Raw genomic sequence first — 16,622 nt, forward strand, 5'->3', positions numbered from 1 at the left:
TCGCAGTCAGCCGCACTGCCTTTAAGACGCAGATCCCTCAACAAATCAACCTGTTTTTACAGATTTTTCTAAAGTAAACTTAAGATTCACTTGAGAACAACAGCTACATCGTTAGAAGTATTTTCAGATTTAAAATTACTGGACTGAAAAATAATGTGTAAATCCGACAAGCTATCAGAATTTCTAATTTTTAGCCATACATATTTATAAATATAAATATAAAAATAAATAAATAAAATAAATATTTTTATCAGTTTGGGCCTTTTTTTTTAAAGATGTTACTATACTGTACGAGCCATAAAAACCTCATGATTCAAATCTACTTTTTTAAAAGATAAGCTAAAAATGTAAAACGATTCAAGCTTCTCAGCATTATGATGATGCCATCTTTCCATTTGTGTAAAGGTGATAGTTTACTCTGGTGAAGATCTACAGGTTAGTGAAGTGGAGATGTCACGATAAAGCATTGCAGAAAGTCAAATATGCGTGAAAGAGCGAGGGGAAAAAAAGGAGAAACACTGCTGTTGACAGAGAATGTGGCAGGACCGGGGCTGTGGACCATTGATGGAGAGTTCAAGTCATAAAAACAGGGTCATAGCCCTTTGCCTTTTCTTTCTCAATATGAGAAGGAGTTTCACAGGCCCGTCGTTACAGCAGAGTCAAGAACAGGCCATTCATACCATCTGACATGCCTTTTACTCCTCTATAGGACAGTATGATTACAGTGCAAATGCTGCCTTTTCTTTCGGATGCCTTTCTGTGGGCTTTCAAAGCAGCGATGCTCCAGTGTTTTCTGGGGAGCACGGGGAACTGAGAAGGGGTCAGCAGTGCAGTGAAACAGTCGAGGGTTATACAAGTGTTAAGTGTGGGATTTTCAGTCTTATTTTACACAGTGTTTAGTCTCTCAGGGGGGTTAAAGGCTCATATTTTGACTTGAAGCATGAGAATTTGCTTACAAAAAATGTAAAATGATTTACGAATGAACTGATAGATGACTGCTGGGGGAAAAAAATATCTGCATAAATATTTTCCTTTCATTTTGCTTTATCAGTAAAGGCAGTATTTTTTTAAAAAAAGGGTCACAAGAAAAGCAATCAGTCTGGTATAATATAATAGTTACAGTACAGGCATTTTGATGCTACAAATGATTTTCGATTTCAAATAAATATTTTTCTTTTGAACTGAGAATCCAGAAAAACTCTTAAAAGGTTAAGCAGCATAACTGTTTTCAACAATGATAACAATAAGAAATGTTTCTTCAGACCAGCATATTACACTGATTTATAATGAATAAATGACAATCCACAATTTTTTCAAATAGAAAAGTTATTAGAAATTGTATCACTATTTCATGTTTTAGAAAACTTTTTTATTTTTTAAACTAAATGCTTCAAATGTATGGTTCCTCTGACTGAGAAACTTGCATAAATGTCAAGACACATGCCGAATATCATCAAAAGGCTGAAAAATATTGAGCCAATATATGTTTAGCCCTATATGGTGGGTCTCTTGTGTCTTTTTTTTATCTGTCTGTCTCCCATTGAGAGATACTGGGTGGGAATATGCGAACAGGCTCTCGCTGATCTGTTAAATGGAGATTAGGAGACTTCTAAAAGCTTTGCACTATTACCATCTGAATGACATTGGCATTGAGATACCTGCGGTGAACTTTAACATACTGAGAGCTTTACTATACTGGACCGCAGGAGTCACACATAAAAGAGCTTGCTGTCAGATAAGGCTTATATGAGCCTCCCAAAGATACACAATAGTCCTCCTTTACCGTTTCTCAGTGCTAAAACTTATGCATCTGCTACCAAATCATAGACTGCTTGTGTTTAACAGACAAAAGCAAGACAACCCCCAGCAAGACGACATTTATTGGGTTAGTAAATGAATCTGTATTTAGCACAAAAGACAAATGCATTTGCATTCTCAATAAACTTTGGCTGTGACTTCATACCTTGGTGGCATTTTTCTCAAATGGAGAGGACGCCGTATGCAGTACAGTAACACTGACCCTTCCTTGTGACCCCGAACCATTTGCCTGGAATTCCTAGCAGATGTTACGTTATGCAGGAGGCATTTGAAACCATAAATTATTGACCAGTGTATGTGAAATGACTGACTTCCTTTAATGAGAAAATGTTGCTTCCAAAGTTGGCTTCCTTTATTCACACCCTGGCCTCCGTTGATTGGTTAAATTTGTCGCCCTCTCTTTCAAGTGCATGGCCACCCTATAAACCTGGAGTCCTCTCACACCTTCACACACTTGATCCCACAGCGTCACTTCGCACCCCTCCGCCCCGTCACTCACACACATGCTCCAGAAAAGCTGCCGGGACCAACTGCCATGCTTGGTTGTGGAAAATGAAAGCGGAATGACTGTCAGCTTTTGGAATTCTTTAAAAATCATAATAAATTTGTACTTACAAAACATTTCATGTAGCTTAGGCTGCCTAACATGCCCATGCCACAGCTAAATAAATAAAACATACTTTTTTATTAATTTATATTCAGATAAAACATGTCAGTAAGGACATTTGCACAATAAAAAAAAAATACATAATAGAAAAATAGGGAACAATGTACTATATTAATAAGAAGGAAGTGTTTGTACATATTTTTACAGGTGTTTTGCCCATATTTTGAAATGTCTGTAAAATTACCGGATAATGCCCTGGCAGAAAATTACCATTACATATTTGTTTTATTACAGTCCAATGTCACAAAGATTTCTATTTCAAATAAACGTTGTTTGTTTGAGCTTTATTTTCATCAAAATCCTAGCTAAAAATACAACACGTTAAGCAGCACACCATTGTTTTCAACAATGATAATAATTAAAAATGCTGCTTAAGCAGCAAACCAAGATTTTAGACTATATTTCAAAAATAAAAACAAACTATAATGGTCTTTAAAAATGATGTTTAAAAATGCATTTGATCAAATATTTTTCTTATTTATTGCTTTTGATTTTGGGGCAAAAATGATCTGGACATGTTCTTGACCAGTCTGGAGATATGCATTCCCTTATTCCCTGTGTGTACCCCACCCTCTGCACTCACAGGGCTCATACCCCCCACTGCATGCACCTATTAAAACCTGCATTGTTACCCTGAGGTCAGGCTGGGTTTCAGTCCATACTTTACAACAAGCAGCAAATGCAGATCCTGCCTTTTAAACATCGACACTGATCCCAGTATGAGTGACTAAACATACAGCTCAACAGAAGTACAGTATTAAAAAAAATGAAAATCTTACATTAAATGCTAAAGTTATTTAGACTTTAGATTACTTACACAGAAATTCATATGTTAAGATATGTTCCAACTTGTACAACTTTTCTATTTTAAATATATGTTTTTCTTTTGAACGGTCTATTTATCAAAAAAAAAAAAAAAAACGATTTATTAAGGGTTTTTATAAAAATATTAATATTAATTAAATAGTGATAATTGATTGCAAATCAACATATTAAAATGATTTCTGATGGATTGTGTGACACCAAAATTTGGTCAAATAATGCAGCCTGATTATAAAAAATACCATGAAATTATCAAAATTTCACATTAACCCTACGACAGTTACTTTTTACACCAATAAAAATAAAACTTGATATGTGCCACTATTGTTGTAAAATGTATAAAGCTTCTTACACAAGGCACTATTAACTCTCAATACTATCTCTATTAATGCTTATTTATTTTACACTAGTAACAGTTACAGAAACTCTGATTACAGTGGTAAATGTTGGTAAGGATGTGTGTGTTTTCTGTAAAGCAGTGGCCATGTGTCCGGGCAGGTGTGTGTCTCAGCAGCGGAGGATGGGAGGACAGAACAGATGATGGCGAGCAGGGAGCGGAGGATGGGGGGAGAGAGAGAGAGAGAGAGAGAGAGAGAGAGAGAGAGAGAGGTCTACCTCTCTTCGAGGGCTTTGTCTTTCGTCTCCATTACAATCAATCCCAGCTGAGCGAGCATGAGCTGTCCTGTACTTTTTCCCGCTCTTACTCAACTCTTCCTCTTACGTATGATCTATATGCATACGCCTTTCACTTTGTGCAAATGCCTAACCCCGTCAAGTCTGTCTATACATAAGTCAAATGATTTCATAAATCAATTGAGATCTCATTCTTATTGGACAATTCAAAGCCAAACTGCGATCTGGGGTCGATCACGGAAATGCTGGTTAAATAAGAGCATGTTCTCTATCCCGAATTGATTTCAGGTACCCACCGATCCCGTTCGGATCTCCTCACCGCCTCCACCGCCTGGACAGTGTTATGTTAATCATCTGAGCTCCACACTTTCACAGTCATGACAAGCTCAGCCTTTCTCAAACCCAAAGCATGAAAGAAAGAATGAGGAGACTCTGTGCTCCCCTTCCCCCTTTGACCTGCACACTGTAGTAATCTCATAACCATCACAAGAGGCCTGGAATTAGCATGTGGTAATTACACTGAGGCTCGGTCTTAATGTAAAGCAAACAGTTCTGCTTGCATAGACCAGATGAAACCTGGAGCTCTAAGAAAAGCTTTGTGCTTCACTTACATCTGTTTCTGACAGTTAGGTTGGACTTCATTTATTCCAGTATTCACTGGAATAAATTGCATTTTAAAATATATTTGCATAGGAAACAGTTCAGTTAAATTGCTTTTAACTGTGTTTTTGATCAAATAAACAAAAGAGACTTCTTTCAAAAATATTAATATTAATTTAATCATCGTTTATATTATATCACCAGCTACATGAAACCATCTGAAGGCCAATTAACTGAAACCTTGATGAAACAAAAGTGAAAATTGAAACCTCGCAGCCAAACGGCATTAAGGAGACACAGAGTAATGAAGTTACGTCAGAATATTGACGCGTTCATCCAGATCTCTGCGTTTCTACATCATGGGCATTGTTTGGCCTCTCAGTAGCATCTATAGTTAGCTTAACAAAATCAATAAAGGCCATCAGCAGATAAAACACATCAAAACCTGAAATATTTGCAAACATTACACAAGACACAGAGCCATATCGATCCCTCGTTGCAAGGGCAGATGTTTTTCGTAGCTCACCATGATCAGAGATCTGCTATCTGGGTTTATGGGTCAACAAATGAATACGGTCGAGGGCTCTGAAAACTTTTCCATCTTAGTTTCATCTGACGTGATTGACTTAAAAACCATGAGAGTTTTTGTGCAGCTCTTCAAATTATGAATGATTCTAGTCTATAATGGGGAAAGTTGTTTTGTGTAATTTTTGTGTGGTGAAAATCTCGTACCAGAAGGGTTTCAGCTACAGATCAGACCTTATATGAATAGATGCAGCGATAAATCAATTCACACTTTATGTGTGAATCGGCTTTATGTCTCCTAATGATAGGACAGTTGGGTTAGCTGTACACCGTAAAAAAGATTTTTACATTCGATTTTTTTAATATATATATTACTGAAGATTATTGGAGAAACTAGTATTCTGTTCTTCTAAATCAAAATTTCACATTGAATTCAATTTGCTACTTGCTGTTTCTTTGTAGTTATTTGTGAATTTACTGGAAAAATCTGAGTGAAAATCTTTCAGAGCATTTCCTACAACAATTTTTTTTTATTTTTATATATATATAATTTTTCACTCTTAAAATTAAAGGTTCTTTATTGGCATTGATGGTTCCATGAAGAACCTTTAACATCCAATGAATCTTTTAATTCCATAAAATAAACTTTATAGCGTAAAAAGAATCTTTGGCTTTTTAAAATGTTCTTCACACTAAAATATGGCTGTTTCATGAAAGGTTCTTCAAGAAACCAAAATGGTTCTTCTAGGCCATCTCTGCAAAATCTCTTTATTTTTGAGAGTGTAGATGTTGACACGGGCTCATTTGTTGGATAGCAGAAAGGCCACTTCCTGAACAGGTTTTAGTTACTAAATTTAGCCCAGAATGGCTGAACCTGTACACCCTGATGTCCTCTGCTGCTATTGATCTTCACTTGGCTTGAATCTCCCTCCCCCGTGTGTATGAGCGCACACAAACGCCCCTCCACCACGGACGTGACTTCCTACATGGAAGAGTGACGAATGGAGCTGATGGAAACATGCATGGAGAAACAGAGCAGGAGAGATGAGAGAAGGGAATAAGAGGAAGATGGGACAGAGGGATGAGTGAGAGATCACTGAAAGATCCCCCACTTCTGTCAGAAACAATAACAGGGGAGATGGGCGGCAGGAGAATAGGATTAGGAGGAGACAGAGGAGTCGTGTACAGTGTCCTTTCAGCTCCCCCAGACACACTCACACACTCACACACACACACACAATAGTGCTCTCACATACCACCCTTGAACATATTCACCCTCCGGAACAATACTGTGGCATTTTCCAATCAAGGTGCATTCAAATTCAATCACAAAGCCACAAAGTGCTCTCAAAGTGCCGCCCAGGTTCCTTTCGCAAACCTCTTGTTTTCATAATCGCTTGTTAAGAATGCACAATAACAGCTTATGCTTGGCCAATATGGGTTTTACACAGCTGACATCATTAAAATCAGTGGCTAATGGCTGATATAATGGGAACAAATTAATGTCATAAAATAAAATAATAATATTTGTAGGTATTTTTTAAATTTATATTTAATTTATTATATTTAATTTAATTCTAATAGCATTATTAAAATGGTGTTTTTAATTTATTTATTAACTGTTCACAAGGCTGCTGTTAGAACAAACACACTGACTATCGGCTGATGCATTTGCTCAAACTGGCCTAAACTGGCTCGGTTGATATAATGGTCAGTCTATCACTAATAACCTCTACATATAAAAGTGTGTGTTTATTTACATATTTAAACTCTTATCTAACTAAGCTGTTTAAATCAATGTCATATAAAAGCAACAACATGAAAAGCAGTCGGGGTGTTCAATTTATTCTGAATCATGCCATTGAATCCGATTTAAAATCTATGAAACGGCTTCATAATCACCTTTTAGATGCATCGCTTTTTTCGACAGTTATAGAAATGTGTGCATTTAGACTAGGAAAATGTGTGAAAGATTTTCTGTAAGCCGTTTCGATAAGCCTGAAAGCAAACTATTTCAAACATGCAAGGTGTTACGACTGATTTCTTCCTGAACGAGCCTCCGGGGGCTTTAACTGTAGGACGAAATAGTCCGAGAATCTGAAGGCGAGATCACGCCTTCTCTAAATGGCATTAACTTATCAAAAGGTGTTTTTGTTATGAAAGCACCTGGAATAAGTAAATCAGACGCACACAGAAAGAGCTGTTTGCGCCTTCAGTCATTATGTGAACGCCTTTTCACACCAGCCTTTGAGGAAGGTCATTGGTGGGCTTAAAACTAACACAGGGCAGACAGAAAGCTAATATCACATTTATTCAGAAGTCAGCACGTGTGCGTTTAATAACATGGGCTTCACACTTCTCAACCCTTGTTTTTGTTACGGGCAGGAGGAACAATGGATGAAGCAAATTATTCTTGCATGTTGCCATTTTAAAGAGGATGAATGCTTGGAGATATTGACTTTTATAATAGTAGATTTTTTTAAGGAGTTGCTAAAGGGTTGCTTTTGGTGTCAAGGTTCAAGGCCACCACAATGTTTTTGATCTTTAATGTAGTGTGGGATATCACAGCGCCAGAACAGAGCAAACTGAGATATGATTGTGTGGCCAAACTGATAACATCTCGAGCACTGAGGGGTGAAGTTTGGGCTACAGTGATAAACCCACGCGGGGGATGTGTGGGTGTATCGGGGGTTACACCAGATGATCGTGGAGCCTCGCTGACCCCCGCTCGAATCGCACGAGGACAGCTGCCTGCTCAGCACAGAAAACCTTTTCCAGATGGGTCACATACCACAGAGCACACACACACTATCACCGTAAACCCACTAAATACACAAGCACCAGCCACCCAACTCCTGAGCGAGAGGGAAAAAAATGTTGCAACATGGCCGAACGATGCTAGACAGAAAATAAAACAACATATTGTGCAAACTAGAAATTGCTTAAAACATGCAGTCCATAAACAACTTGCAGTCCATAAGCAAAGCTAAACAACGTCTCGTTCCAAAAAATCGACTGTTTCGCTAAACCAAACCTGATTTACTAAGAGCTCAAGTGAATAAACATACCTAGAAATTGGTTACTAAGCTTCAATCAGCATTTACAGCAAATAGTTGTAGATATGATTTAAAATAGACTGGTCAAAGCATGACACATAAACAAATACTGTGCCTTTTTTGTGAATATGCACGACATATGATTGATCATCATAAGTAAAATAATAACAAAGTGCTGTAAACCGTGAAACGATTTGTGCTAAAGACAATAAATGAAATTAATATGATAGCAAATAACAGTATGCAACATTTAGCAGCATAACAGACCAACAAAATCTGTCTTATCAGCTATTATGTTACAAATAAGGCAGATAGCTGAATGAAATATTCATGATATTGGCTTTACCAACATCTAGTGAACAGGATTTTGAGGTTTCACGAGGAAAATTTTATCTCAGACTGCTAAAAAAAAGAAAGCGTACAGTCCAATTCTTCCTACAGCTGTTAGCTTTAGCAGGTTTACCTTTCAGAAACACTAAGAGTTCCAGGATGGGCCTTATTTGCTTGTACATTAGATACACAATTAATCTGATATCAGCACATACAGTCTTTAACAGCCTTGCAAACAAACCCCTGTCTCTATGAAATGGGCTCTCTGGTCCCTTCTTGCTGTTTTCCTTACCTTCCCACGAATCCATTTCATGTCTCTCCTGGGCTCGCTGTCATCCATTCATACATGTATCCTCCTCAGGAACAGCGTAGGCCTCATGACTCTTTTCTTGTCCTCCTCTTCTTTCTCTTGGCTCCCTCCTCTCCTCTGCTCTGACTCTCACTGATCCGCCTCTCAGCCTCAGCCCTGCTGGTCAGTTTCAGCCCGGTCACATGACCGCCGAGTTCAGGCCCCAGGGGTCACGGTGTGGCCGGAGGGCCAATGGCAATGCGGGGGTTATCTGAGTGGAACTGATAGCCCTATTTTACCCTACTGCTAAACAATGCAAGCCACCTCCCTCCCTCTCTGACTCGCTCTACCTTTCTCTCCTTCGCTTCTTTCAAAGTCAGCAGAAGTGCACGGACGGTCGAAGGCTGCAAACCTCAACGCAGGGACAGATTCAATTGAGCCGTTTTCTTGTCAAAGTGTACGAAGCTTGAACTGGAAGCCATGCTAATAAAAATACATCACGTGATCCTATGTTGCCATTCTTTATATTTACTACTTCTACTAATAATAATGTCATTATTGAGACATTTTTAGTCAAAAGTTTCTGAAAACTCCCATAGCTGCAACCTGTGGAATATTATAATTATTCAGAACCATTCTGAATTAATATTAAAGCATACATTATGGGTGCTTTTAGGAGGCCAAGAAAAGAGAAGATCACCCCAATCCAGTTCAGGCCTGTGTGATAGCATTAGCCTCTGCTAAGACTAATGACGCCCCCTCCCTGAGCCACACAGAAGAGGCTTTCACATTCAAATGCAACAGGAGAGTCAGGAAGGGGGTGAGGGAGGAGGAGAGGGACTGTGATGGACTTTGTCATGTAGAGGTGAGGAGGGGCGCGTGTAGTCGAGTATGAAGTGGGAGGAGGTTCAAGTTTCTGCTGCAGCTGTCACTGCACGGCTGGGTTTGACCCTAAGGCTACCGCTGACACATAAGCTAAATGCATTTAATTATCTTCATGCATGCTGGAGAGCTGCAGACATTCAGCAATCACAATGACACAGTCATGCCTTTTGTTTTTAAATGCCTTCTCATCTCCGAACATCACTCAGTAATATAAGATACACCCAAACATTAAATATTGACTTGGGGTCTGACCTCAAACAAGCAAACACCTGATTCAGAAGAGGCTGATGGGTGTTTTAGATCTGTCATGGGCCCTGTGTCTCATCTGGCTGCCTGTTGGCGGCAACATTTCTCAAAAAGTTGCCCCATGTATCATCAGACAGAAACCTTGACTGTTGCACATGCTTTGTATGAGAGGACAACAGTGAAGGTACTGGATCTGGAAAGACTGCTTATAGACCTTTTACCCGACTGAATGAGTGATAGATATATATATATATATATATATATATATATAAAATACTATGAAAAACACAGTATTCACATATTAAAGACAGATACTAAAGTTGAAAAAAGGGGAACAAAGAAACACCCAAAACTAAACTCAACAAAACACAAACAATTTGAAATTCAACAAAACAAAATACATAAAACTTAAAACATAAAACTAAACTATTAACAGCACCCATACATCAAATAAAACAAAACTAAACAAAACTCAAAATGAAACAAAAAAACGTTCAACAAAAAAAAATAAACAAATCAAAACAAAATTCAACAAGACACAAAGCAAGACACGCAAAACCTAAAGCATAAAACACAATAGTAAACTATTACCAATCAGCACACATCAATAAAATAAAAAATAAAAAAATGTAACAAAACAATAACAAAAAACAAAAAAACAAAATTGAAACACAAAACTAAACTATTAACAATCAGCAGCCACAAACAAAGCAAAAAACACACAAAAATCAACAAAACAAAAGAACACAAAATAAAAAAAACAAACAACAAAAAAACATATAAAACCTAAAACACAAAAGTTAACTATTAACAATCAGCACACATCAATAAAAACAAAAACAAAAATATTACACTAAACCAAATAAAAACAAAAAGTGAAAAAAATAAACCGTAAACAAAACAAACAAATATAAACACTCCAAACAAAAAGATCCTGACATGGTTTGAAGAAGATCTGACATGATGATTTATTATGATCTAAAGCAACAGTAACCGTAGTAACTATGGCATTTTTGTGGAAACTGTTATTTCCATTATAAATTAGTGTAAAGGAAGGAACAGTCTGGCAAAGAGAAGCATTCTGTTGTTGGCCTTGATAACATAAATAATGTAACGTGTGAAGGAAAGAATAAAGGAAGTGATATTACAGCACAACAAATGTTCCCAGTCATTTCCCAGATTACCACGCAGTAATGTCTCTCTAAAGAGGGTCTTCACCATATGCTCTCAGTCACAACCTGACCTAAAAAAGTCCTGTCAAGGAATTTCTCAGAAACATCATCAGGCTTTTCCCCTCGGCTTTGGCAGCACTGATTCCATCATCTAAAGAGGATAAATCTGCTACTAAAACTTAAGTGGCCCAATGTATATGTTCAAAGATTGATTGGTTGCTCGAGTTCTGGTGACATAACTATATAAAATGTCCACTAAAACATTTAAAAGCAACAGAACTGGAATATTCAGCCAGACCAAAACCTTTTTCAGATGTAATTAAAAATATATAACAGCATTAGGGAAACCACACTGAGTTTTTGCCAGTTTTGCCCGTGCAGCATGAGGCCAGATTAACTGGGCTTTTGAAATGTAATGGTGTTTATAACAGAACCAATCAAAGCAGTTTCCTGTTTGAATATTATGACCTTGATCCATCTTCTCAAACTCCCTGGTGTATAAAGTGCAATTGAAAAAGTAATATTCCCCTTATGAACCGAACTGCAACAACAAAAGCATTTTCCGCCTCAAACGCTGCAAAACTCATTCATGTGTTTAAATAGAGACGGTTCACTTTCTCTCCTGAGTTTAAATCTAATTATACTGGCTGGAGTAATTAATCTTATTAAAATATTAACCTTGTGAGACTGTGCTCCAAGTTAACAAGGGAACGAGGTATAAAAGTTTTGTCTGCATGGATTGAGCCTTCATTAAAGAGAAGATTAATACAACACACAAGCTTCAGTCGGAAAGGATCTGCTGTGTGGGTTTGACCTTGGCTTGTCATTTTTAATAGGTGATCAAACTTTATGAACAGGAGATTAGCCAATGGGAAGAGACCATATGTCACCCTTGACCTTGCCATATCCTTCCTGACCCTTCTACTTAGCACGTGCAGGATGAATGGCATAATCAGCTGGTTTGACCCCGAGGTCAAAGTTGACCGAAGTATGTTGCATTTCCTGTGAGCAGACGGAAGCACTAGCATTAGCAGAGTTTTTTTTATTATTATTGTTATTTATTTAGTTTTTATTAATGCCTTTAATGTCAGTTTTGATCAATTTAATACATCTTTGCCAAAAAAAAAGTATTATTTATTGCAAAGAATAAATAAATAAAGTCCCATAAATCTGAACATATGTATATGCTCCAGAAAGAAATATGTGTATATAGTTTTTACATTATTTATATTTATATATTATATATTAAATTGCTTTCAATTGTTTTACCTTTTAAACAAATAATTCATCTTTTCAGCTTATTCTATATGATTTTAAGATCTCAACAAAAATAATTTCTACAATTTTAGTACAATCTCAGACAGTTGGCTGATGTTACCCTGGTGACAAATTAAAAAAATGAGAATGTGCAACAACAATGTTGATTACATCAGAGAAAACCAAACATACGAGAAAATGCACAAATGGCCCATTATTTTTTAAAATAGCTGTTGCCAATATGCACAGAGCAGAGATGCAAATGGAAAATGAAATGAACTCAAATTTTTTAAAACATGACTTTTTTATTATTATTATTTATTATCCCTTGACATGGCTGTTGTGAAATCTTGAAATGAATGCAAAGGAGAATTACTACTTAAGTTATTTTAGTCAAGTGAGATATTGGCCATCAATCTCAAAAAGACCAAATATTGATAGATTAATCGATAAATAGTTGATACAGTATATTCATCTATCTCTAGATAGCATTTGCTAACATGTTGAGTCACTGGCTCGAGTTTGGCTTGTCATTTCCTGATCCTGTTTCTCCGCTTGCCCTTATTTCCTGTAGTCTCTTGAATATTGCTGTCAAGTGGCCTAAAAATAAAGAAATACATTTGGTGACAACAAGGCTCACACACACACATACACACACACACACACACACACATACACACAGTTAAACCACCACTCAAACTATCCACCACAACACATTCAACAGAAACAAAAGAATAAATGCACCATGCCCAGGATCAAAAAAACAAAACAAAAAAAAAAAAAAGAGAGAGAAAATTGATCTTTTAAAACACTGCTAATTATTCCATAAGCTGTGATGTGAATGATGAATGAGTGACCTGAGTTATGTGGGGTCACAGCCACTCCAGACTAGATTGGATTAGGACGCAGCAGATTTCATTACAACCGAGCTTTTCTTTTCTCTTTTCAAGGCTTTGGTCATCGATCGATCTCTGAAGCTCATCACATTGTAATGGTCACTTCTGACACTACTGTTCCCTGAAGAGGAGCGATATGATATGCTAAGAACACAAATACAATAAAGACATGAATGGTTGCTGGATACAATCTTTTCCACAAAGCATTGTATGAATGGATATGGCTTATAGTAATAAGACAAATAACATGTCCATCAACTTCTTTCATGAAGATTTTTGGTTCATAGGTATGCAGGAGACATTTTTAATATCTCCCTCAATTGGGGCGTAGTGCCTACGTGCCTCAAAAGTGCCATTCTGTTCCAAAGATGTCGAGTCCAGTCTTCTTAAATGATTTTCGCCCAGTGGCCCTTACATCAATCATAATTAAAGGCTTGGAGCAGCTGGGTATGCAGCACGTTAAGGGGCTGTTTACACAACAAGGTTTTCAGCCAAAAACGGGAAACTTTTAAGCAAGTTTTTGAAAACGCCACCGTTGTCATTTCCGTGCAAACTCCCAAACCGGGAACCATTGAAAACATTGACGTCATGACCATGCATAGTATGTGTTAGGTATGTAGACATGTACAATACGTGTCGATTTTAAAGGCAAGTGCGAACAAAAATACACAACAATGGCGGAGTACATGGTACGGTTGTTGATGCTCAAGATTTTGCGAACGCTTCTTCAGTGAAAAGTGGATTTACTTCACCAATATTACAACCAACAGCGGTGATGCATCATATCAGACATAGAATCGGTAGTTCACTACAGGTATGGTTTACTAACAATGTTACAGTGCCAACTACTGGCCTGGCGTACGTAATACAGTGTTTCTGGCTGTTTTCGCAGATATGTGTATACTGTAATCGTTTTGAAAATGTTGTCATGTACACGTGAAACTTAAAAAAAAATGCGAGGGAAAAAAATAGATATTTTTGACTACATCCCGATAAAGCGATTGTTGAAAATTATTTGAAATACGCAAATAATAGATATATTACGCAATAAATAGAACGCAGCAACAGTTTTCTGTCAAGGATTTGTTGTGTCGCGCTGCATCCAGTGTAGACATAGTTCACTTACAAAACCAACCAATCTACAGAGGATGCCATTTCTACTATACTCCATGTCATGCTCACGCACTAAGAGAGGAAGAACATTAATGCCCGGATCCTTTTCACTGATTTCAGTTGGCTTTTAATATGATTATTCAACAACAGTTGGTGGAGAAGCTGAGGATGCTAGGAGTGGACACAAGCACATGCAACTGGCTTCTTAACTTCTTGACACTGCAGCTGCTGAAAGTCAAGGTGGACAGTGATGTCTCAAGAACCATCACAGTGAGTTTGGGCTCTCTGCAAGGCTGCGTCTTGAGACCCCTGTTGTTCTGCCTGCTAACCCATGACTGTACTGCAAGAGTAAGCACCAACTATATTATCAAGTATGCTGATGTTACAACAGTAGTGGGTCTCATAAGTGACTTTACATCATGGTTAACTCTCAGAAAAAAAAAAAAAAAGATACAAAAGTTGTCACTGGGGTGTTACCTTTTCAGAAGGCACATCTTTGTACCAAAAGAGTCCATGATTGTAACTTAAAGGTACATATTAGGAAAAGTGACAGCTGTTGTACCTTTTTTTCTGAGAGTGTGTAGATTTCATAAACTTGCCCTCAATGTGGACAAAACAAAGGAGATGATGGTAATAGATTTTAAGAGAGGCAACCACCTACTCTTACTACTAACCATTGATGGTGCTGTCGAATTGTTGTGAAGCTCTGATTGTTCTTTAAAACGTGCCACTTTTCCAGCTCCTACTCCTATTCTTGAAGAAACATATTCCTCAATTAAAAAAAGTAGACCAATGTACTTGTTTTTATCTGAATTTGAAGGAAAAGTTCATTCAAGTTCAGTACTGTGCCACTGGGAAAAGAACCTGATATACTTCCAAAAGTTCCACTATTCCAAAGTTTAAAAACAATTGCTTTTTACTTGTGCATCTCAATCACAGGTAGCTGTGCTATATATAATGGTTTTATATATAGTGAAATAAAACAAATTGTGCAGTTTCCTAGATCAAGGGGCAAAAGAGCATACCGACTGACACATTTCACCCCAAATATCACAAATATATGATAAAAAAGAATATCCTGTGTGATAAGTTATTTTTTTACCAAATGTTTTTAAAATACATTTGACCAACTTGTAGAATATTGATACTTTGAACATTTTCAACTTAACATCACACTTAAAATAGCAAAATTTGGACAAAAATAATGGAATGGACACAACAAAAATATTATAAATTGTGTCCAAACATCTGTTATTCTGTTGTGAATGTTAATAAAAAAGAAAATAAAGAAAGTCAGCACTTGGTGCGTTGAGTCAGCAGAGGGCAGCAGTAAACTGGACAGAGAAGTGTGCCTCTCCCAGAGCTGCCCGAGTCCCACCCAGTCATTGTTCATTCTAGCTTTGGGTTAGGCTTCTGACTCGGAAGGAAGTGTTACCGTTAATACCGTTAAATCAGGTGTTAGGAAATCAGGTGATTTGCCTCAAGGAACTCTGTAAAAGAAACCTAGATGTATTCACCGAAACCGTGATTCACCAAAAGCCCGATGCATTAGAGAGCAAGACTGAACTTAATGACCGAAACCAGCACGTGAATGACTTATTGTAGTGTTCTAAAGAGCTCATTTGTATCAGTTCTTTAATTTGTGAATCTTCCTCATTGGTGGCTTCTGGCTCTATAGAGCAGTTCTGGGAATTTCCTGACAATGGTTTGCAGAGATGCAGATGACTGAGGCAGTTTCCTAAAGCAAAGGTCCATTCAGAAACTTACAAACACCTGCAATGAGTGTGTGATTCTGTTCATTAAATACTGAATACTTTCAGAAAGTTGACAAGTCCGGCAGTGTGACATGCTATAATGCATCAAAACCAGATAAAAGCATTTTTAAGCATTTTTCTCTTTCTTTTATAAAGATATATACATGCTGCTTTATGAGCACATACTGATTTAGAGATTACTTGGCTTAATTTATACAAATATATACACTAAGGGATTTGTATTTATGAAGTGATTATGAGTGATCTGAAAATATACTGTGGTGTATCCAAGAAAAACAAAAAACAAAAGACAAATATTTTCCTTACTTCAGTTCAAAATAAAAAATAAAAAAAGGTTTTAAATAAATTTTTTACTTTAAAAATATAATTAATTATAAAAAAATATTTTGTAAATTATTATGAATTAATTAATAAATTAATCATTATTAATTCATAAATATTGTTAAGTTTTTAGGGAGTTGAACCAAATGACATTTTGTAGCGTTAACTATTTTGTCCTTGTCATAAAAGGGTCAAATTATTTTTTTGATTTTTAGAG

At 36.9% G+C, this 16,622-nt stretch overlaps 1 protein-coding gene across 2 annotated transcripts in view; it reads right to left on the minus strand.

Moving 5' to 3' along the window:
- Nucleotides 1–16,622, minus strand: part of LOC128018316 (nuclear receptor subfamily 6 group A member 1-A) — an 80,753-nt gene that overhangs the window by 12,488 nt on the left and 51,643 nt on the right. The window contains exon 1 of one of the 2 annotated variants that reach the window (XM_052603766.1): nt 8,744–8,907. The exons of the other annotated variant lie outside the window; for it this stretch is intronic. Coding sequence (XP_052459726.1) covers nt 8,744–8,759 — 16 coding nt within the window. The 5' untranslated portion in view covers nt 8,760–8,907. Of the gene's footprint in view, nt 1–8,743; nt 8,908–16,622 lie in introns of those variants that run through there. 2 annotated transcript variants of the gene reach the window in all.

Source organism: Carassius gibelio, chromosome A8, assembly GCF_023724105.1.
Source record: "Carassius gibelio isolate Cgi1373 ecotype wild population from Czech Republic chromosome A8, carGib1.2-hapl.c, whole genome shotgun sequence".
Taxonomy (NCBI): Eukaryota; Metazoa; Chordata; class Actinopteri; order Cypriniformes; family Cyprinidae; genus Carassius; species Carassius gibelio.